The sequence below is a fragment of the Rattus norvegicus genome, chromosome 9, assembly GCF_021556685.1.
Source record: "Rattus norvegicus strain SHRSP/BbbUtx chromosome 9, alternate assembly SHRSP_T2T, whole genome shotgun sequence".
Taxonomy (NCBI): Eukaryota; Metazoa; Chordata; class Mammalia; order Rodentia; family Muridae; genus Rattus; species Rattus norvegicus.
In genome coordinates, this window is record NC_141542.1 from 99,240,104 (window position 1) to 99,264,385 (window position 24,282).

General features: G+C 44.4%; 1 protein-coding gene across 44 annotated transcripts in view; it reads left to right on the forward strand.

Annotated features, from left to right (window-relative positions):
* Nucleotides 1-7,952: 7,952 nt before the first annotated feature.
* Agfg1 (ArfGAP with FG repeats 1) overlaps nt 7,953-24,282 on the forward strand; it is a 57,724-nt gene continuing 41,394 nt past the window's right edge. For 34 of the 44 annotated variants that reach the window (XM_087566767.1, XM_087566769.1, XM_087566771.1 and 31 more), the window contains exon 1: nt 7,966-8,394. In XM_087566767.1, the coding sequence (XP_087422893.1) occupies nt 8,228-8,394 (167 nt within the window). In that variant the 5' untranslated portion in view covers nt 7,966-8,227. 44 annotated transcript variants of the gene reach the window in all.

A 24,282-nucleotide genomic window follows, 5' to 3' on the forward strand; every position in this document is an offset into this window, starting at 1 on the left:
CCAGACTCTTCCTGTTGCAGAGGCAGGGGCTTTTTCTCTTTCCCTTGGCTGCCAAAGATTGTGATTCAAGTTCTGTACTGGCCAACAGGGCAGCCTGGGAGTCTTGATTCTGGCACAGACTGACAGAGGAGGAAGGCGGCTTGGTGCAGCGTCTCCAGGCTGGGTCATGTTGTATGTCATTTCTCAGATATGTGAGTCTGAGGCTCGTCCCTCTTTCACCTACTCAGGACCATGTGAGCAACCTGTAGAATCTGCTCCTTTCACTGTGCACTCCATCACCCTGCTTCCTCTGGCCTCTGAGTCATCTGGCCTATTATAGTATAGATGAGACACAAACCCTCCTAGATGAGACACTGTGTCTGGTGCCCTGTCTGGCAGAGAGCCTCTGCTCAGTCCATAGATGCTGACAGAAGCCTGGAAGCTACGGCTGGTTTCCCTTGAAGGTTTAGGAACTGCTTTTCGGGTAAGTGAATGATGAAGGCCGAGGAGATTGCTTTGGGTTTCTGGAATGACCTTAGATGGGCTCCATTAACCAATGGGAGTACTTTGTATGGCCCAGCAAAGCCAGAAACATAAGGGTTATAATCAGGTCCGGGAACTCTCTGAGCACAGTCAATTCAGCTGGAGAGGGAAAGTTTTAAATGGGTACAGAAAAGAGAATTCAAGTAGAAGCAACAAAGCAGGTCTTCACGAGCAGGGACGGCCAGCTCTTAGTGTTCAGGCTTTGCAGGGAGACAGACACCCGTGACGGGGAGACAGCAGCCAGGTGACCACCTGTCAGCTTTGGTGGTGAGGAACTCATATCTTTTGGGTGTCTGGTTTTGACACTCTGGGTGCTGTCTGCCCGATACTCAGAAAGCACCCTATTTCCAGGAAGTGCATACCGACTGCTGGTTCTGAGGAATCTCTACCCTGCCCGCCTTCCTAGCTCACTGCTTTTCGAAAATTGAAAAAGTAAGCCAGGAAGCAATGTTAAAAAAATTAGCAAACCACAGCTGAAAGAAGGTACTATCGGAAGACGAGGAAGGGAAAATATCATGTGGATTTTTCTTCTATGTGATCACCCACCATGTGAAACCTGTGGGGGCCTGGAGGCATTTGTAGGGCCAACATTAACTTTTCCTTTGCACGATTTAAATGGGCAATAAAAATTAGTATTGACTCCTTGGCCAGAAGCTGAAAGGTCATACCACGAACATTCATGACGGAAGAATGTTCATCAAAAGGGAAAACACACAACCCTGGTCTCCCTATGCTCTAAATTCTTCTTGCCGTCAGTTAACCCCTCCCTTTCTGGAGAGTTAGTCCCAGAGGAGCCTGGGATGGAGGAAACAACTGAAGACGACTAGGAATGGAGACAGAAGCACTCCATCATCCAGCCCAAATGGATTGCTTGGGAAAAGATTTGGAGGCCTTTATGAGATTCCAGGCTATACATTTTGGGGCCAGGCAAGACAATTAGGTCTTGGGAAGAAGGTAGGTAACCACAGAGAGAACTCATGCTTCTTTTAACTTCTTTACGGTTCTAAAAAAAAAAAAAATAAGAGGCAAAACAATCATCACAATAGAGATATCTTCCAAAGGGAGTTAAACTGTTCTGGTGTGACTCCTGACAGGCTCGTGCTTTCGAATACTTTGTGCTCAGGAGGTAGCATATTTATTGATTGGCTTACTTTTTTGTGTATTGGTGTATTGGTTACTTTTCTGTTTCTGTGATGAAACACCATACCCAAGGCAACAGAGCGAAGACAGGGTTTATTTGGGCTTACGGTTCCGAGGGGTAAGAGTCTATGGTGGCAGTGAGACAGGGCAGCAAGCCGCAGGCATAGAGGCAGAAGCAGGATGCTGGGAGTTCACAACCCTCACTGCAAGCAAGAAGCAGAGAAAGCCAACAGGAAGTGTGGTGAGTCTATGAACTCGAAAACTCCACCCCTAGTCACACATTTCCTCCAGTAAGGCTCCACCTCCCAAAATTCCCACCAACTCCCAAATAGCTGTCATTCAAACCAACACACTATGGTGGAATCTAGGACTTTGAGTGCGTTAGGCAAGTACAAACACTCTTATCATTTTCCTGGCCACTAAAACGGACAAGGAAACAAACAGCAACAAAACCAAAACAAGACTCTGAGATCAGTTCTCACTGAGTTGCCAACGTAGGCTTTGAACTTGCCATCCTCCTGTCTCTGCTTGCTGAGTGGTTGGGACTACAAGCCTGGCAGGATCATGTTAACCATCTCTGTACCATTCCAGATTCAGCAGAGGTCCTCTAGAAACAAGCACCCATGGCCTTATGTTGAAGGCTCTGGAGTCCTTTCATGGGGTGGCCGTGGGATGTGGTGGGTGGGAGTTGGTCTCTAGTGGGTAAGCATCTGAATATCTGACTCTGTTGTCAGCCCGCTGTCCTTTGCTTGCTGATTTGGGCCATGTGAGCAAGCCTCTACTACATACTCCTGGTCCCATGAGTGCAGCCCTGCCTTCCTTGCCATGGTACTTTGAAATGTCCCCACAGCCATGAGCCTTACAAAATAAACCCTTCTCCCTTTGAGTCATTTCTGTCCACGATATATATGGTCACAGCAATGCAAAACTCAGTAACATAAAACTTAGACCTTTCACACACCAGAAAGCAAAATAAGGCAACCCCACTCACTATTCACTACCTAAATCCAAGCTACTAAGAAATAGGAGCTCAGAATACATTGCAGTAGCAAGGAGGCCAAGGGAACAGGCTCCTGTCTGGCAATGGATCTCTGTGACTCCGTGGAACCAGATAGTGTCAGAAGTCTGACACATGGTCCTTCATGAAGGGGAAGCACTCTCCGTTCCACTCAAAAGCTCCCAGGACTGAAACCTCCACCAGACAAGCCGGGAGGTTTGCAATTGCTTATCCTGCTTCTGCCTCTGGGCCTGGCCTACAGCGTGGAGGGTGGGGCCCCTGTGGATGAGCTGGCATCTGGCATCTGACTCCATGGGGCCTCTCAAACACTAGGGTTTGTTCAGGACATTTTCTCTGACTCACCCCTGGTGATAAGACAGGCAAGGACCTTGAAGCAATCTAGTCAACATTCAAGGAGGTTTTAGGCTGTTTTTTTTTTCTTTTAATCAAACCATTAGGGGGTTTGATTTCAGAATTTGCAAGTTCCTTAATAAAACCACTATAGTTTTGGCAGAACTGTCCCCATTCTGGGAGCCCAAACAGCAAACAGAATGCTGAGCCCTGCTGCCTCAGACCAAGGACAGCTTCCCTATTTGACTGTCTGTTGCTGTATTTTATTTATTCACTCAACTAATATTTACTGAGCCCTTTCTAAGTGCCAAAGCCATGTTAGGTGCTGGAGCAATAATGCGGTTCTGGGCCCTGGTACCCGGTTCTGCCTAAATAAAGCCTGTAGAGGAGTGTGTGTGTGTGTGTGTGTGTGTGTGTGTGTGTGTGTGTGTGTGTGTGTAGTGGGAAGTGTCTCAAAAACAAAACAAGATCTGAGCTGGGCATGATGGATGTGATGAGAGAAGCCACTTTCAGTTTAAAACCATGCTATGTGGAAAGGCCATCGGGAGGAGAGTGTGCATATAAAGGTAGAAGTAGGGATGGGGAGCCATAGTAGAGACTTAAGGTGGCACCCAAAGCAGGTGGGGGCTGTGCCAGGGAGGCGTAATTTGGTAGACAAGGAGCCTCTTTGGGCCCAGGGTTGTAGCTCAGTTGTTAGTATGGTGCTTCTCTTGCCAGCAGAAGGCACTGGATTCAATCCGCAGTACAGCATAAAACTGAGAACGTGACACAAACTTGTAATCCTACCCTGGGCAGGTGGAGGTGGGGGGACCAGCAATTCAAGGACATCCTAGGCTACTCGGTGAGTTTCAGGTCAGTCTGGGCTGCAGAAAAGAAGCCCCCTGGGTTTTCAGCTTAAAAGTAACATGAAATCACTGGAAGGCTTAACAGGGGCTTGGGGGAGCTTTCTGTGGGGAATGTCTGAATTGCATTTGCATTTTGAAAAGATTGTTCTGGGCGCAGAGCTAACATCTTTTAAGGTGATTTCTGCTCAGCAAATCCAATAAACACACCACGGAGGTACCAGTGGAAGCAGCTTGAGTTTGAGTCTTGGCTACATGCCTCACTGCTCCCGGGGCCTCAGACAAAAAGACAGCCTTCCAAAGCTTCAGTTTCCTTGTCTATAAAGTGGGATAATTACCTCTCTCATGTTCTTGAGAGGGCTAAAGGAATGAAAATAAACACAGCCTTCCTACATCAACCATATTCTCTGATGTTTTAAAAGGAGAAATTGACGTTGATCTTATGTATGGTAAGAAAGCTAACATTCTGTTGGCCAGTTTTTCTCAGACAAAACACCTTGGACTTCACAGGAACTTCAGTTGGCTCTACACCCATCATTTGGAAATCATCACTTCTGCCTCTTCAATGGTGAACACACAGAAGATACAACCAGCCATTTAACTAGCTGTAGAAGCTGCTGCTACCCGCCCTTCCTAGTCTGGCATTTACGAGATGATAGACCACAGGAGAGATGAATGACCAGAATGCAGGCAAATGATAAGTGAGCCAGGCAAAAATAGAAGCCCAGGGCTGTGGGGGAAGAGGTGTGGGAGGTGTTTGCTGGGAACCTGTAAGAGACTGTGGTGTTGTCCTCTCCTCAGAGTGGGGCCGGCAGTTTTGTTCTGTTCTGAGAGGTCTGTATTTTGCATGCCTTCCACTCTTGGTTGGCCTGGGACCTTGACAGAACGTGGCTCAATGGATTTTAAGTCTAGGCTTTGTTAAAACACACTAGAGCTTACTCAGTCTCCCATTGGCCCTTGGTGAGATGATGTCAGCAGTGACATCACTGTCTTATAATGACACTTAAAAAAATACCTGTAATTGCTATGGGAAGATGAAATGTGACCAATAAATCAAATATTTAGCTTGTCTTTCTGATGTGTACTTAGGAAATGTGGGTATGTTCTTCTAATTGATTGATTGATTGATGTCACATCTTACCATGTAGTCCAGCCTGGCTTGGAACTTGCTGTGTAGACTGGGCTGGTCTTGACCTCACAGAGACCTACCTGCTTCTGCCTCCTGAGTGCTAGTATTACAGGGGTCATGTCAGACTTTGTCCTTTTGTCTATTTTAATGGAAATATTTCAGCTAAAATAATGAAGAATTGGGCACGACAGAATCAGAATATCATCATTTTGTAACTGTTGATGACTGTCGGCATTGGTTGTCCCTGACTGCTAACATCACGACGGCATCCCCATTATGTGCCTCCCAGTGGAAAAGCATGCTCTTGGCTCAAACTGAACCAGATACAAATAAACTAGACTTAACCTCATATTTGTAGAAAACAGAGAGGATGGGGATATGTTAAATAACATGGTGAGACACTATAGGAAAAAGAGAGGTCCTAAAGGCCGAAGAAGCTCTGGGGTCCAAGAGAATGGGGCTGACAATGAGGCAGGCTGAAGTCTCACATAACAGCAGACTTTATACTGTGAGAGTTAGGAGGAGTCACTCGAGTTAAGCGTCCAATCGCAGGGCAGGCAGCACATGATGGATGAGCTGGAGAGGTGAAAACATGTTTCCCCATGGAGGCATATGCACAGATAACAATAGCCAGTGGTAAATGGGTCATCTGAAGTAAACTCCATCCGCCTCACCTGGGAGGAGAACGAAGGAAAATGCATCCCAAGGATAAGTTTTCGTGTTTGGAGAAACCAAGGTTGCAGCACTTGCCTTGGTTTCTTGGAGTTTTCTCTCAAGCACTCGGAAACCTCCTCACAGGATCCCATTCTTGGGCTGTGTTCTGTCCATACCTAACTGCAACTGTACACTAACTAGTCAAGGGAAAGTTTTAAACTAAAAAAATACTGATCTGAGTACTAAGTTCAATACTGGTAGGACATTTGATGATTGTCAAAGTATTCCTAACTTTCTTTGTGTGCTGGTTGTACTGTAGTTACATCAGGGTGGGGTGGGGTAGGAGGGGAGGAAGGAGGGGAAAGAAAAAGAAAAAGGAGGAGAGGGGGAGGGGAGGAGGGCTAGGGATCAAACCAGGGCCTGTGTATACATGGTAACCACCCTGCCGCTGAGCTGCAGTCCCAGTCCTGAAATTATTTTCAGTAATAAGTGGATTAAAAAAAAAAGATGTGATAGTGACAGTTTACTTTAAATTGGAAAAGGAGACAGAGAGATGGGGTAAGGGTATCAATAAAGTGAGGAGAGAGGCATGAACTGATAGTTGCTGAGGGTGAACTCGGGATACTAGGAATAGTTGAATTTCTCATGTAGGAAACAGTTCAGAAACACACTAGCCATCCTATCTGTCCCCCGCTTTTAATAACATCATTTACTATTATAATAATGTTGACCTGATGGTTCCCAGGCTGACTCAGCATTTCCAGAATTCCAGCTAAGAAACTTGAATTCTCCTCTTGTGAAAACTACTCCATTTGTGGTGGAGGCTGGGACAGTATTCTGTAAGCCAGCTCTCGAATCTCCCCATACTCCTCTGAGAAATGAGGGTACAGATGGTTTCTCATACCTCACGGCAGTGTCTCTCAACCTTCCTAACGCTGTTGGGACCCTTAAAATACAGTTTTTCATGTCGTGGTGACCTCCAGTCACAAAATGATTTCCATTACTATTTCGTGACTATAATTTTGCTAGTGTTATGCATAGTCATGTGAATAACTGTGTTTCCCTGAAGGTCTTAGGTGACCCCTCTGAAAGTGGTGTTGTTTGCCCCCGGGGTTGAGAACCACTGCCCTAGGGGCCAGCATTGATTTTCCTGCAGCAACAAAAGGTGGGTGTTGCAGTCGGACTAAGTTGGAACTCTGACTTCGGCTGGTAAATACCGTAGTAAATTTATCCCAGTGCACCATATTCCCAATTGGTGGCACGCAAATACCAATCATGCTTAGCTCACGAAGACAGTCACACGTCATGCATGCATTCCACCAACTAGGAGCTCCGAGCTTAGAGTTCTGGAAAGTTAATGAATGGAAGAGCAGTGAAGAAAATTCAAGGTGCAGGCCATGTGAAACCTGAAGGGAGAGTCCAGAGCAGGTGGGAAGCAGTACTTCAATTAACTGTGGCTATGAAGGAGCTATGAAGGAGCTATGAAATAACGTAGTAACTGGGGAGAGAGAGAGAGAGAGAGAGAGAGAGAGAGAGAGAGAGAGAGAGAGAGAGAGAGAGAGAGCAGCTCCCAGAGAGGTGAGCTGTAATCGCAGGGATCGATCTGGGGCAGTGTGGCTCGTTGAAAACCTCATGTGACTAAAGTGAAATAGCTTGCCAGAGGGTGATCTGGCCTTGCCCAAGCAGGAGTCATTCCAGCTACTCTCAACCTCACTGGACCTCTGGCAATGTGTGAGGACTTTTGGTTGCTGTACCTTGGAAAGAGAGGGGCCGCGTGGTCACAGCATTTAGTGCACAGAGGGCAGGCATACCTCCCCCCAAACTACGCCTTGCCTAGGACAGCCCCGACGCCAAAATTCAACTCTTCCAAAATGTCAGGAGTGGTGAAGTTGGTGGATCTTGCTTGCTACTTAGAGAACGGCAAGGGCAGGAATGAGAAAGAAGTCAGTTGTGCTGGGGAGAACAAATCTAAGTCTAGAGTGGCTAAGCGAATGGGAATGACGTGGAAGAAGACGACTAGGCTAGATTCTGCTAGTGAGGAATTCGGTGTTTCCTCTAAAGCAGCGGGAAGCTGCCGGGAACATTTCTGGCTGGAGGAAGATAGCCTGCTTACACGAAGCGCTTTAGCACGTACAGGAACCCAGCGGATAAGGTCTGTTATTTATTGTCACCATTGTGTCTTCCCTACTCCGCCCAGCTCCGACCCCTGCCGCAGCGTGGCCGCAGTGACTCCTCCCGGCCAGTAGAGGGCGCCAGCCCGCACTTGGCCGCTGGCCGCCCGAGGCGGGCCTCCTCTTGCCGCTCACCCCCCCACCTCTTCTTTCCCCCTTAGGAGAAGTCGGGAAGGTGGCAGCGGCGGCGGTGGCGGTTGTCCCGCCCGGCCGGTTGGTGTGACCGGTCGGCGCGTGCTGCGCAGCTTCCGAGCCTCGTCCAGCCGGGAGGAACCGAGCAGAGACCGAGACCGGAGTCCGCGCGGGCGGAGGGCGGAGGCGGCGGCGGCGGCGGCCAGGGCGGCCCGTGGGAGGGAGCGCGGGGCCCCGGCAGCGCCGCCGGCTCCCGGCCCTGCCGGCCTCCTCGGTCGGAGCCGCGGCCATGGCGGCCAGCGCGAAGCGGAAGCAGGAGGAGAAGCACCTGAAGATGCTGCGGGACATGACGGGGCTGCCGCACAACCGCAAGTGCTTCGACTGCGACCAGCGCGGCCCCACCTACGTGAACATGACGGTCGGCTCGTTCGTGTGCACCTCTTGCTCCGGCAGCCTGTGAGTGCGGACGGGGTCGGGGGTACCGGGCCGTGGCGGCGGGGCTCGTTGGGGATGCGGCTGGCCTAGGCCTTGGGGGCCGGGGATGCTCTTGCGCTTTGGCCGGGCGAGGGTCCAGTCTTGGGGTGGCCGGCGTGGGTGGGGCGTGGGTGGGGTCGGGGTCAACGAGCGGCCGGCCCGGCGGGGCATCCTGGCTTCCCGCCGCCCAGCGGGCGTGGCCGGGCCTCGGGGGGCGCAGGCCCTGAGCAGCCCCGGGAGAGCCGTGCGGGGCCTTTGTGCGACCCGCAGCTCCGCGGTTGGGAGCCCGGCATCTGCTCGGTGCCTCGGAACCGGTGGGAAGGGAGAGAGCAGGAACGCAGAAGCTGGGTATCTTCCTCTGGCCCACAGCACTCAGGTAACTGGGGCGGGCGGGCGGGGGGCGTTAAAACATCTTGGTGGCTGAGATGTGAATCCCAGGAGAAAAGTTCTCCCTGGAGGATTAATTACGCGAGGCCCGGAGGCAACAAAAAGCAAGAGGGTTGTGGCTGCTTGGCTCCAAGTGTCCTGAGTTGGGGAAAGTTTTACTGGAAATGGGTTATCAGGAGATGTGCGGTTCAAAATAAGGATGGAGCCTGGTGAGATTTCTGGATCAATACCCAAGTGTCCTAACTGTATGGAGAAATGGGGACAGGGAAGATAATATTGAAAAAGGAGATAGAGGTGGCCGCCTGAAATTACTCAGATGGCATATGTCTAGGCATCTCTGTTGTGGTGGGAATTTCCGTTCCTGTGAAATTTCATTTGGAAAGGTTGCAGGTGATTCTGGATCCGATTAGATGGTATTATGCGATAGTTATCTTGAACTCAATACATTTTTAATGAACTGGTAGTTAAATGTTCCTTGGGTCTTTAAAAACTATTACCGCATGTGTTGAAGTGTGGGGACACACGTGCATGATTTGTATATCTGGGTTCACTTTTATAGGCTGAGCCTTTTCGTCGGTCCTCCCAAAATTTTTATTATAGTATTAATAACAATATATGTAAAACACGTGGGAAATCTTCTAAAAGGTTGGAAGATGTTGACGTGGCTAATAATTCCCCCATACCCCCACCCCGTTTTAAATCTGGGCGAGGAGGCATGTATGGTTTTTCATGAATATAACATTTGGGGTGGTTCCTATTAAGTTTTTGGATGAAGTTTTAGGGTGTGGTGATAAATAAATGCTTTGTCTCAGCATTAACATTCTAATGGAGACAGCAGAAATGCCTAAGTGAGTAAGGAAAGTGTCAGAGTGCTGTGCTCAACTTGGGAGTAGTGCAGTAAGAGCGTCCTAGAGGTTACTTTCAGGTTTATAGTTAGGAAACAATCACAGTTTGCCACAGCTGTATGTGTGGTTCATTTGTAAGTGGAAACAAAATTAGGAAATTAAAGTCACTTATATTAGGTAACTTTGGTTAAACAAATAGTCCAATTTATTTAAAGTGTACTTTTTCTTTTTAAGATTTATTTATTTATTTCATGTATGTGAGTACACTGTAGCTGTCTTCAGACACACCAGAAGAAGGCATCAGATCCCATTACAGATGGTTGTGAGCCACCATGTGGTTGCTGGGAATTGAACTCAGGACCTCTGGAATAGCAGTCAGTGCTCTTAACCTCTGAGCCATCTCTCCAGCCCCCATGTACACTTTTAATATGTGCTTAAGAAGTGTGTCCTGCTTTTGGAAAGCATGAGGTTCTTTGATGAATTTGAGTCTTAGGGTTGGTATACATATATATTTACGTATGTATAATTTATTGCTTTAGAATTGACATGGCTTAGAGCTTTTAAGTATATAAAGTGCTTCCCTTGCAGCAAGTACGTAATAAGAAAATATTTTCAGTGTTTTAGAAACATTAGGTATATAGGAACTTTCAGTGTGATTTTTGTTTGTTTTTCTATAGGGTCTCTCTGTGTAGCCCTGGCTGTCCTGGAACTCCCTCTATAGACCAGGCTGGCCCTGAACTCACAGAGCTCTCTGCCTGCCTCTGCCTCCTGAGTGCTGGAAATTAAAGAAGTGTACCACCATCCCTGCCTCAGATCCATAGTTATTACCCTCCACCAAACTCAACTCCAAATGGATCAAGGACATGAACATAAGGCCAGACACACAGCACTGCCCAGCTCTTCTGTGCACTTGTGTATCCAAAGGCATAACCATTACACTGCAGAGCAGGGGTTGTAGGAGGCAGCACTCTTCTTTCACCTGCAGATCTTCTCTCATCCTGGAGATTGAACTAGGTCACTAGGCTTGGTGGCAAGTGCTTTTACTGCACTGAGCTGTCTCTCTGGACTGCCACTATAATGTTTTATTTTAAGTTTTTTTTTTTTTTTTTCTTGAGTAGGCTATCCTTGGAACAAGTGAAGGTTCATATGGAGATGTCACAGAGGAGTTGATGTCTGAGGAAAGGTCATCAAAGAGAAGTCCCAAGTAGCAGCAACTTTGTGTGGTAGAAGATTGGGGTGCTTAGCGAGGTGACCAACCCTGCTTTTTCTTTTGCCTCTAAAAGCCGTGGGATTAATACTGAAAATAGCAGTTTTCTCTCTCAAGTATGAAATAGAATAAAAGCTTCTGATGCAGATTTGTTTTCCATACAAGAGACAGGGCTTCATACAATGTCAGACACACTGTAGGTGCACAGTGGGTGTTACTAACAAGAGGGAGAAGGGAATAAAAGACACTGTGAGAAGCACCTCGATCAGAGTCCATCAGATCCTTTCAGGCTGTGACCTCAATCCTGACTCAAATGGACTCAAAAGATGGAGGCCATTTGCTGAAAGGGTTTAAATGATATTTTTATTTTCCTCATATTAGAAAAGATGGTTGCCTAAATGGAGTCTCAAGCTGTACTTGAGTATAGCTGTGTTAGTCAGTCACTGTCCAGTGTTCTCACTGCATGCTGTCCTCACACGAGCACAAGGATCCTTAGAGTTATAAAGAAAGCATGGATGCTGCAGTGTGGCCCTGAAGTGTCTGCTGGAGCATTTGGAGAGACTGTAGCTCCTGAGGATTTGTGTCTCTGGAAAGCCATAATGCTAGAAGACAACTTAGGAAGAGTGATTGCGTATTTCTTATGTAGACAGCATGGTGTAATGGAAAGAGTACGTTATGTACATGCTGGCATGCATTCATCCTCTTGGCTTACGATTTAAATTGGTGATGACAACATTGTGTGCTCATGGATGTTAAGTGGGAGTGACACATGGGCTGTCTTAACTTTTTGAATACACCGTATTTGAGGAAGGGGCAATCAGTGTAGGTACAAGGATGCAGTAAGGTTGCCATTGCCTGACTTCTCTAGAGGGGTCACTGTATCGGTAAACAATGCCTGTCATGAGTTCCATACTTTAAGATGATAGATATAATAACATACTTTATCCCTCAGTAATGACTTGGTTTAGATGAAGCCACCTTTTTTTTAAAATTTATTTTTATTGGATATTTTATGTATTTACATTTCAAATGTTATTCTCTCCCCCCTTCCCCCTCCCCATTTTTCCCTTTTTGTTGGGACTACTAGATTCAAAGCTAATCCTATTTTTTTCCTTTCCAGATTTCTGTCTTCTATACTCAAATGGTGCTCATTCAGAGCACGATTCTGAAACTTTTAAAGAGACTCGCAATGTAGATGTAGTTCAGTGTTTGTTAGGGAAACCAGGCATGTTGTGACTTTCTGGTTTGTTTCTCTCTTTTATAGAATACTTAAGTTATGGACAGGTAATCAAATCATATAAATTACAGACAGTAAAAATTTGTCTTTATGGGACTGGATTATAAACTCCTAGGCTGGAGGCCCTGGGTGGTTTAATCTCTAGAATTGAGACTAGGGTTGGTTGTAATTACCTTTTGTTGTTGGAGACAAGATTTCCTGTAACCCAGGTTGCCCTCAAACTCACTGTAGTGTAATGGATGGCTTTGAACTCCTGATCCTGCTAGCACTGCTTCCCAAGTGCTGGGTTCACAGGCGCGTACTGCCATGCCTGGCTTATGCTGCACTGGGAACAAATAAATACTCTTATCTCCTGAGCTGCAGCCTACTTTTTGTTTTTGTTATTTTGAGACAGGGTCTTTTGTGTAGCCCGCACTGGCTGTAAACCAGAGGTAGTCCTCCTGCCTCAGTCTCCTGAGTTTGGGATTATTGGTAAGGACTAGTTTGGGATGAAATTGCTTTGTGGAGACTGTAAAGAGTAGAATCAGAAAGTAACACAGGATTGCTTTTTTTCTTAAACATGTATGTATTTGTTATATGTAAGTACATTGTAGCTGTCTTCAGGCACACCAGGAAAACATCGGATCCCATTACAGATGGTTGGGAGCCACCATGTGGTTGCTGGGAATTGAACTCAGGACCTCTGGAAGAGCAGTCAGTGCTCTTAACCACTGAGCCACCTCTCCAGACTATGGGATTGCTTTATTTTGAATTGTTCAGTGAAGGCTTAGGCAAAATAAAAAGAACATCTGAGAGACAGTTTGCTTCTCTACCCGAGTGAGCGCACTCTTCCTCAGCCCCCCTCCTCATCCCTCAGTGGTCCACCATACAGCTAGGATGGCTTTCAAGTTACCATATTTAGTTCTTAGCCTCTGAGATTACAATATTTGCTGCCATGTCTGGTTCCAGGCAACTTTACTTAATACAGGATTTAACTGGATGGAGGGCTCATCTTGAATGCCCGTTTTAGACATTGCATGGAGCTTTTCCAAAGGGAAGTCAAAACAAGGATTCATGCAGTATGTGGCTTAAGGGACAAGCACATCTGGACTGGTCTTTCTGAGTGACACATGATCCTCATATGTATGAGACACTGGTAAAGAAAGCTTTGGGACTGGGCATCTTACCCCTTGCAGTAGCTTGCCGTTGGGCACTTCCCATTTCAGATGGCTGAAATGCAGTGAGGTTCTCTAAAGTGTTCGTGGAACGATGAGTCATTCCTAAGAAGATGTATTACTTTATATTGGTGATAGGGAACTTTGAATTGTTTAAAATACAGGGAATGATGTCTATTTCAAAAGGTTGAAGGTGCCGGGTGGTGGTGGTGGTGGTGGTGGTGGTGGTGGTGGTGGTACTTGCCTTTAATCCCAATATTCGGGATTAAAAGGGAGGCGGGTGGATCTCTTGAGTTCTAGACCAGCCTGGTCTGTAGGTGGAGTTCCAGGGCAGCAAGCATTACACCGAGAAATCCTGTCACAGAAAAACAAAAACAAACAAATGAACAAAAAAGGAGTCTGAGGGTAATTTGTTAAGACTTCTTAGTAAAATATTAATCCTTTTGATTAGTTATACCCTTCTGTTAGGGGGTGGTCTTTTCAGAGGTTCCTGAACAAACCTGAGCATGCATTAAGTGAGGTGGAGATAGTAGAGACCCCAAGAATAGGAATGTTGTTACCTTGCAGAAGAAAAGGCTTGGGGAGGGTGGGAATACTGTACACATGGTAACTGTCTGGGTAATTCAGGCCTGTTGTAAAAGGAGTAATGGATTTCTTCTGTTACTCTAGGAAATATGGCATCACTAGAAAGGAAAGGAAAGGAAGTTTTCTTAGAATTGTCATGTCTAAGCTTTTCCTCTTTTCTCGACTTTCTTTTAAAGTTTGCAGGCCTTTTGGTGGAATTAGAATTCAAATTAGTGGGGCTAGTGATGTAGGACATGTGCAGACCTTATATCCATTTTCTTTCCAAGCTTTTAATCAGATGGTTCTACCTTGGAACACTTGTTTTTTAAGATTGATTGATTGATTGATTGATTGATTGATTATAAGTATACTGTAGCTGTCTTCAGACACACAGAAAAGGGCATCAGATTTCATTACAGATGGTTGTGAGCCCACCATGTGGTTGCAGGGATTTGAACTCAGGACTTCTGGAAGAGCAGTCAGTGCTCTTAACCTCTGAGTCATCTCTCCAGCCCTCAAGTGTTTCCTTAAATGTAGTTACTGTACAGTCAAGATTCTTGGAATTCTTCAAGCTTATAAAGGTCTAAGTTTTATGGGAATGTTTTCCCCACCAGGTAAGAAAATCCATAAGTATATGCTACTTAAGTTTTAATTTGAAAAGTAATTTAAGTTCATTTTATGTTATTTTTTTCAGAATTTACTCTTACTTTAAAACCAGCACATAAACTTTTTAAAAGTGAAGGCTGTGAACAATGGTCCTGGCAAGAGCTACAAGAGCCCCTAACCACTGAGCCATCTCTGACCCTGACCCCAATTTCTGACGACCACAGAAAGACTTTGAGCCTTGGGCCCTTTCCATTTATTGTTTATACCTAACACAATATTCCTATTCTCTTGTCCCTCGGTTTGACCTCCCCACCCTTTCACTACAGGAGGAAGAAGACAGGATGGGTCCTCCTGCTCTCACCACCCTCCTACATAGAACCTGATCGTTTTTTCCCTCAGGTTCTATTGGTCTACTTCTCTTCATTTGTTTTGCTTTAGTGTATGGATAATTACTCGGCTTTTAGATATTATCTGTGGCTGAGGTATAACATTTCGGTGTGATAAGACAGACACACTATTAGTGGGTGGGTGTGTGGTCTTTGTGTGGTGTGTATGTGAGTGTGGTATCTAGAGGCCGTAGGACAGCGGGATGCCTGCTCTGCCACTCTTCTGAATTTCTTTGACACATGCTCTCATTGAACATAGAGCCAGGCTAGCAACCACCAGCCTGGGGTTATAGGCCTGTGTTAGCACAGCCAGCATTGAAGTGACTTCTAGGGAATTGGACTGGGGCTTGTGCATCAAGTGGCCCTACTCTCTAGCCATCTTCCCCAGCCCGCTTACTGTTTTCTGATTAGTCATTCTGGGTAACTGTGCTTTGGTAGTGTTACCTTCTAGGTCCCTGTGCAGCTGCTGTCTAGAGATGCTTCTTCTAGTTTGATTTGTGACTTCCCAATAGCTGTGGACTCTCTTTCTGGCCCCTCCACTCTAGTATTTTGGTTAAAGATGACTGGGGAGTCACTTTCACGCGTGAGGTGGCTCTTTGCCGTCTGCTCTGAGGCTTCAGAGTGGCACAGGATACCATTCTTGTTACTGATTCGTGTGCTGTGCTTTCTGTTCTTTTGGAGAGTATTTTTGTTTTTAATCTCCGCCACTCTGAACAGCGTTGTGAAATGTTGACTATTTTGGTGTAGGCTTTGCATTCATTTGTGTTAGGCCCTTTTCTTCCCTTTCTTTGTAAATGTAAGATGGCGAGGTGGCTCAGTGAGTAAATGCGCTTGCTATGAGGGCTGACAGGTCCCCTGTGGTGTCTTCTGCCAGCACACGATAAATAGATACAGTAGAAATATTACTGCTGATCAGTGTGCATAACCATTATTTAAGTAAACTACACTATTAGGTAGCATTCTAATACATACTGTAAAGTTATCCTTCTGAACTATTAATCCACATACAGAAAAATTGAAGCCTACATGTAAAGAATGAGTTGGTAAAGGAAAAGCAAGCTGATAAATTAATTTATTGTAGGATGCTGAGCCGTCTATGTCAGCAGTTCTAACTTCCCAACGTCTCCAACCATATGATTGCATTCTCATGAGCAGTATTAGATATTTCTTGAATTACAGCCTTTTTTATTGTTTTAGATTTATTTATTTTATGTATATGAGTACACTGTAGCTGTCTTCAGACACACCAGAAGAGGATGTGAGATCCCATTACAGATGACTGTGAGCCACCATGTGGTTGCTGGGACTTGAACTCAGTACCTCTGGAAGAGCAAAGCAGTCAGTGCTCTTAACCACTGAGACATCTCTCCAGTCTGAATCACAAATTTTAATACACAGATTTCAACTTTGCCTAAAGGAATATCTCACGTGCCCATTTAAACCTCATTTAAACAACAGCCTAAATGAAGATTTGTCTGGTTTCCTTCTTTGCTGGCAAGTTGATAATGATAACTGTATGCAAATACTGCGTTTGTGAGATGATAGAAAAATGAATCTGGTGTGGCTGCTTTTAAACTATCTCACCCAAGCTTTAAGAATCATCCAATACCAAAGGCATTGCCTTAGAAAAAAATTAACTCAACAAAGCTGACTTTGTTTGAAACATAGGGAATCAGGGTCCCTTTTTGGCACTCAATCTCATTAATAAAAAAATTCAAGAATAGACTCAAATGGAAGCTCAAAGAAAATTTTATTAGGGTTTGAAAGAAAAACTTCCAGGGCAGGCAAGCTGTGGAGGAAGAGAGAAGAAAATCTTGTCATTTATCTGGCATGGAGTCAGACACAGGGCAGACAAGCAGTTACACAGTGGGGAGGAGGACTTAAGAGGAGCTAGGAAGCCCAAAGTGTTGGGAAAACCTGATGTTGGAAACCTGGTGTTAGGAAATGCATGCTTACAGGAGGGAAAGAAGTAAAGGAGAAGTCATGCAGTTTCTAAAGGATTCAGAAAAGTAGGCAGGCTTAGGAAGCTGCATGGCTATAGTCTACTAAAATGCTGCACAGAATTCTGGGAAAGAACATTCCCTAATTAAAGGACTAATTATTCCACCTATCTCTTTAGCAGAGGTGAGCCTGCCTTCCTAGGGCAGGTCCCTTGGCCCAGGTAAGCGACTGAGCCCAATGGGAATGTTAGGCCTCCACTTAGGCAAGAGATTTTATTCTCTGAGGCAGAGGCATTTCCCTTAATGGGATTTTATGGCACTTTCTTAGGTTTCTCAGAATGATGAATTCTGATGGATGTGGGTTATGAGCCACTGTTTTTGCTTTGGTGAAGTATTTTAAATTTTTAAGTGGACAGGGATAGGGGAGTGGGGGTGGAGTGGGGAGTTCCCAGTGCTGCTTGAGGCTAGAGACGGCAGACCCGGGAGCTGGAGTTACCAGGCAGTGCAGCCACTTGACATGGCAGCTAGGAATCAAAGTTGGTCCTCTACAAGAACAGTATGTTCTCTTAACTGTTTAGACTTACTTGCTGACCCATCTGTTAAGCCCCCTGTTTATCTGTTTAGTTAGTGTTTTAGGCACAGTCTCATATAACCCTGTTGTTTTGGAACTTGCTGTGTAGGCTACACTGGTCTCTAGCTCATAGAGCTCCACCTGTCTTTCACTTCCTGGTACTGGGATCAAAGGCATGTGGCACTGTTAGTCTGGTGACTGTTATAATTATATGAGTACCCTGTAGCTGTCTTCAGACACACCGGAAGAGGACATAGGATCTCATCACAGATGGTTGTGAACCACCATGTGGTTTCTGGGATTTGAACTCAGGACTTCTGGAAGAGCAGTCAGTGCTCTTAACCACTGAGACATCTCTCCAGCCCCTACTTATACAAGTATTTTATGTATCCAGACAGACAAACTACCAGAATGACTCTTCTGCATACCAGTTATAAGTAAGTTGTTCTGTTTGAGTAGTGACTGGGAGACTCCCCAGCATGTACAAATACTGTTCAATACAGGGACCATACATCATGGTATCAAATACTTGATTTTGTTAAGGAAAGCAACTCTAGAAAGCTTTCATTTCAGTTACTCTCAACTGGTGTTCTTGATGCAAAACAAACAAAAAAAGAAAGAAATCTCAACAGCCGTCAGTACTTTCAGAATTAACATACCACCCTTAATATGTAGAGTGTAGTTATTATTTTGCAGTACAAATTAATTCAAAACTAAGACCCAGATCTCACACGTGCACACACGTGTGTGCTTGAACACACACACACACACACACACACACACACACACACACACACACACACATGTCAGAAAACAGTGGCATCAATTATTGAGCTACATCTCCATACAGGAGTGCCCAGCTAGTCTCTTGTCATAAAAAGCAGTTACAGTCTGAGACTATTTATCTCCGCCTCTTCTGCCAGCACCTGCCACCCCATCTGAATGCTTTCATTTCATCCATTCCTGTCTGTGACCTGTTGTTTCTTCAGTGGGAGACTTTTGCTGAAACCTCTTGGTTTGTTAGGAGGAAGGACATGACTGCTTCTAAGTATACTGGAAATATTGTGCTTTTATTGTAGATAAAAGGGAGGGCATAGCCTGAGAGTCCAGAGTGAGCATGACCCCGAACCTGGCCATGTAAGGAAAGAGGCGAGGGCAGAAGGGAGAGACAGGAGACCCAGAGTCCAGGAGAGTAAAATGTAGACATTAATGGCTGGATTATATGGGGAGGACAGCCCAGCCCAGCCCAGCCCAGCCCTTGGGCTGAAGACATTTAGAGTATGGGGTAGAGTCTGCCAGCCCTGACCTGTAACAAGTAGGGACTGAGGGATTCTTAGAGAACCGGGCAGCCCAGGGCCACTTTGATACTAAGTGGGTACCTCAGGTATCTGTTTGTCCCGGGTCAGCTAGTCATCCAGCCTCACTATCACATAAAGATCTTTTTGTAGTTTTCCTTTCCCATAGTTTGAGAATTGATTAATTAATTAATTAACTCTCAATCTTAGGTTTTCTTTGGCTTTCCAAGTCCTGTCAGAATGTAGATCCTGCTTTTTAAAGGAAGTGCCTTGCTTGCCTTTCCACAATCCAGTGAGTGCTGACCCAGTGCGTTCTTCAGGCTCTGCCTCTTCAGCTGTTCATTTTCATTCTGTTTCTCATCTTTTGCATTGTGGATTTACTAAGCCCATAGCCTAACCAATGGGCTTGAGTCCACTGCTAAAAGTGCTTTGGGCCAAGGATCCTGCAATCTGTCTATTGAGCTGAAAATGTTTTAATTAAAATTTTTAATACTTATGAATTGCTTTCTTTTTTAACAATAATTCTTATTTTTAAAATTAACTTTAGGGATATTTGCTATCATCTTTTTGAAAAGAAAAGGCCTGACTTCCACTACTCTGGAGTCAAGTGGAGGGAGTAACACCGAGGAGCACGTAACCTGTCATTACCTGATACTCAGTTCATAGCATGGAAGCTAACACAAACCACCAGCTATGCTGTTTCATACAACTTTTCCTCAGACTTTGCTCAGGGCCTGGTGAGGGGGTAGGCTGGCGGCTGTTGAGGAACCGTGGTGAGTTTTGCCCCTAGCTGTATTCATTCTCTCAGTGGATCTTGCCATGGGTCCTGTAGTGAGAATCGAGTCTCTTCTTGGCTTCTCCCGTCCTGCAGGAGCTCTGCCCTGACTTACTCCCCAGTCAGTACTGCTGGCTTATTGGTGTTTGTCTCTTCTTCATATAAGACAGAACACTGTTCCAGCTGGGTCTTGAACAGCTGGCCTCAGTCGGTCTTCCTACCTTAGAGGCTGGAATGATAGGCCCTGGCTTGGTATGTTTAGTTTTTTCTTCTTCCGAAGAACTGTATTGAGTTTAGGGGCTCCTCTTTTTTTTTTTTTTTTTCCTTCATTCCCTTGTTTGTTGTGGGCTAATCTTTTCCTCTTTTGCAGTCCTGTCAGTGGGATACTAAAGATGTAGTGAACACACTGTTGTGAGCTTTGTTCGTCGCCGTTACTAGTGTCTGTCAGTTCATTGCTTGAGTGTTGCTTTTTAGTGGTTGCCCTGAGTATTATAAGGACCTTGGAGTTGTGGCTAAGGAATTATTGTGCCTTACATTTACACACACACACACACACACACACACACACACACACACACACTGAACCTTTGAACTCTGGGTGGATTAATATTTTGAACAATCTATAAGTATGTAGCCAACAGTTTGGAGAATCTTAACCTACTAAAAGCATCATCTTCTGTTTTAGATTTTTTTTATAATATGAAGTGTATGATTTTTTTTCTTTTAGTAAATTACTAGTATCAGGATAGACCTAATGTCAAATTAACTTTATTATTTTCTGACATAAAATATTTTGAACAGCTTCTCCCTCAGTAGGAGAAAAACAATTAATAAAATCAGCCAACTGAGCTTTCTTCCTCATCTAGCACAGATTGGTTTTTGAGTTGAACAAATGACTGTTTGCAGGATTGAGGCCTCGTTAGGAGCGTACTGGCAGACATGTGTGAGTCACACCATCTGGTTACAGTCGTACCTGGGTGGTGGTCATTAAAACAAAACTCCTGGGGATCTGTATATGACTTAATTACACTGCAGAAACATATTGGGCTGAATTGGCAGGTTACTTTGGAACTTAAAGCCAATAAACTGGCATACAAGCTTTCAGAACATAAATACTCCAGTTACTAAATCAGTCAAAAAATGTTGGCACAAATTTGGAGACTCATAGTGTGTATTTTTGGAGTCCAGGGTGGACAGTGCTTTAGTATTGGCTCTGAAAGAAATGATGTGATTTCTTTGCCCAATACTTTCATCCAATAGATAGCATGACTTGTATCATTATAATGAGCTGTATTCATGTGAAAAGCAGACTAGCATGAGGAGACATGACATCAGTGTGTAAGAGTACATGCTAAGAATATGTCAGTTTTGATCCATTAAGGATTCTGTTTATTTAAGAGATTACATTTGATTGATGGAGAACACAGTTTTTGCCAGCTGGGCATGGTGGTGCACACCTGGAATCCCAGCTCTTGGGAAGTGGAGGCGGAAGGATCAGGAGCTTAAGGCACCTACAGCAGTCTACAGAATGAGTTGTGCTTTGTGTGTCTTGGTCTCAGGAGGAAAAAAAAAACAACCCACAACAATTTAACTTCAGACGTAACAGTTCTACGAATTGATCTGTCTGACCCCCCTTCTCTTACACACACACACACACACACACACACACACACACACACACACACACAGTTGTTTTTTTTTTTTTTTTTTTTTCCCCCTGGTAACTACCACCTCAGAGTGGAGGTGTTCCATCACTTTGTAAAACTGTTAGTCTTTTTTCTATCCCTGACTGGGATCTGAGATTCTCCACACTGCGGTCTTTGCCTTTCTGGGCATGTGGATGGAACCAGCTTTTCCATTTGCTCACTGTTACTCACCATACCTGTAAGATTAATCCAGACTTGCTGCTTGCAGTAGCTTGCCCCTTTTAATTCTTTATTTCACCATATTTCATCGCCTTAAAAAAAATAAAACAAAACAAAACCCAAAGCAGTTCCTCGTACTTTTTCTAATTTCTGTTGTATGTGAATAAAGAAGGTATAAACAGGAGTAGACACAACATAGGAGACAAATATATATTTATATTTCACTTGTGACTTTTACTACAAGGTTTATATACTACAAGGTGTATGTATTTTGACTTTATTAAAAAATTAACGGCTTGTTCTGATTTTCCCTTTTTACTGGCTTTGGAAACTGTAAATACCACACTTGTTAGTCACTGTTGAAACTATGTTATTCACACTAACAATCTGGGATTAATACATTTAAATTTGATAATATATAGCTGTTGAAAATACAAAATGCTTTCTCAAGTATATTTATTGCTAAAGACGTATTCTCTTTTTACTGTTACAAGTTGACATTGTATGTTTAGATTTGCCTCTGTTTGCTGGGGTCTCTGTTCTTTTGTATCTCAAGAACTTTTTTGCATAGTTTTGTTTTTTAAAGTGTGTATGATGTAGATTTCTCTCCTAAAGTCTCCTGGGTAACGTTTTTATTCTTTTAAGTCTGAAACTGCTGGCATTTTCTCATTTTATCATGTTCTTCAGTAATGGCTTTTCCTGGGTTACAGCAGTTATTTCCTTTACCACATGAAGGTGATAGTCTCATTTCCACTGAAAAATGTGTGTAATTATTCTAAAGTCTTTGAAGTTTGGACAGAATGTTTCTAAATGTAGTTTTTATTTTCCACAGTTTTGTTGTTAACTTTTGTTGAATCTGAAAAAAAAAATTGTCAGCCATTCAGATATGTCTTCATTCTTTGAGTTCTGTAGCTGTACAGCTGGCTGTAGGTGTCTGTTAGGCTTCCTAGTTATAGCCAGCCAGCCTGCCTCCCTCCCTCTCTCCCTCCCTCCCTCCCTCCCTCCCTCCCTCCCTCCCTCCCTCCCTCCCGTCTTTATGTTATCTTCCGGCTTCTTTATCTGTTTTCTGTCTTCCAGTTCATTAGTTTTCTATTTAGAAATGTTTGTTTTGATTGGTTGGTTGACTGAGTGGGAGTGGGAAAGAGCAGAGTCTCATTATGTAGCCCTGGCTGTATTAGAACTATGTAGACCAGGCTGGTCTCAAACTCACAGAAATCCGCTTCTGCCTCCTGAGCTCTGGTTTAAAGGCATGCACTACCATGCATGGTCTTTGTTTAACCTGCTTTTTAACTGGTTTGCTGAAAATTTCACTTACACATTACAGGGTTTCATTTCAGAAAATTGGGATTTGAAAAATGTCCCATCCCCCCTAAGCCTACCCTCCGAACACACTCTTCCTCCTCTTCCTGGAGAGATGGCTTGGCAGTTGTCAGCCTGTACTTCACCTACTGAGTGTCTGCGTTTAGATCCCAGCACTCACACAGCCCCCTCACTCTGGCCTAACTCAGCTCTGGGGATTCCTATGCCTTCTTCTGGCCTCCCAGACACCTGCACTGGGATCTACAGACCACCCACCATACATACAGGCATATTATTACAAAGAGAATTAAGCAACAAAGCCAAAAGACTACCTTGTCTGGTATCTGTTACAATTAAATTGAGATTAAATATGCTAATTGCCTATGTAGGTGCTTTGTATGTTTTCTTTCTTTCTTTCTTTAAACATTATGAACTTATGTTTTTCTGGCCAGTTGCATTGAAAGATATAGTTCATTCTTGGTTATTTGCTGCTGATGCTGTTTTTTATTCTTTAAATGCTTTAACATTTATTTTGTGTGTACGTGTAGGTCTGGGTGTGCTACAAGTGCATATATGGAGGTCAGAACTGCTGGTGGGAGTCAGCTGTTCCCTCCATATGAATTCTAGGAGGTGAGCTCTGACCACCAGTGCCCTTCCCTGCCAAGTCAGCTTGTCAGCCGCATTTTAACCTTTAAAAACTTTTTGTTCATTTAATGTATGTACATGTGCTTGTGTGAGTTCATGTGTGCAGGAGCCTTGGAGGCCAGAAGAGACTGTCAGCTCCCCTGGGATTGAATTACAGGCAGTGGTGAGTCTCTGTGTTGGTGCTGGCAATAGGCCCTGGGTCCTCCATGAGGACAGTAGTAAGTACTCTTAACTGCCAGGCCTTCTCCCTAGCCCATTGCTTTAGTCATTTAAATTTGTGTGTGTGTGTGTGTGTGTGTGCATGCACACATGCACCTTATACTTGTATATTTATTTACAGTTTTAGAAAGATTTAGGTATTTTACTCACTGTTCTGTATATAAAATTATGGAAACTTAATTGAATACGGAGTGAAAGTAGAGTGTTTGGAGATTATGAACACCGTAAATTTATACCTGAATATAGAGCCGGAAGCATTCTTTTAGTCTCTCTAGCTGATAATCAATATACTTGTTGTATTTAGAGCAGTGGTTTTAATAATCAGGAATGAATTTGATTGTTCCTACTCATTGGGAAGTATTACATTTAGTGAAACTAGGGACACTAGAGTGCCCAGCCTCCCACAGTAAAGTTAGGCAGGATCAATGTCAGTAGCACCTAGATTAAGAAACTGGTTTAGTGAAGTGAGCGTTCAGTGCTGATGCTGGTAGGCAGGTGTCCCAGTGTTTGGGAGGAAAGATGTCAGGTTTCAGGAAAATGCCAAGAAGGCCATAGGATCTCATAAGTCACCTTAGTTACATCCAGAAAGCCATGATTAAAGTCCAAAAGCTTTTACTACCATTACTAATCAGGCAGATTTGCTATTATTTCTTGCATTTTTTTTAGATATATAAATGGGATTTTTGTTATGGAAAACTTGGAGTAGAAAGTTAAATATAGAAAAAAATTGCCATTAATGGCTCAGTGGAGAAGCAGTTGTTTCATGAAAGCCGTATGTGCTGTGTCTACCATCCTGTCATTTCTATGGCAAGGTGGAGTAGAAACAGCAGAAGTAGAGACTGCCTGAAGGTGAGGGCTGACTGCACACATAAGTT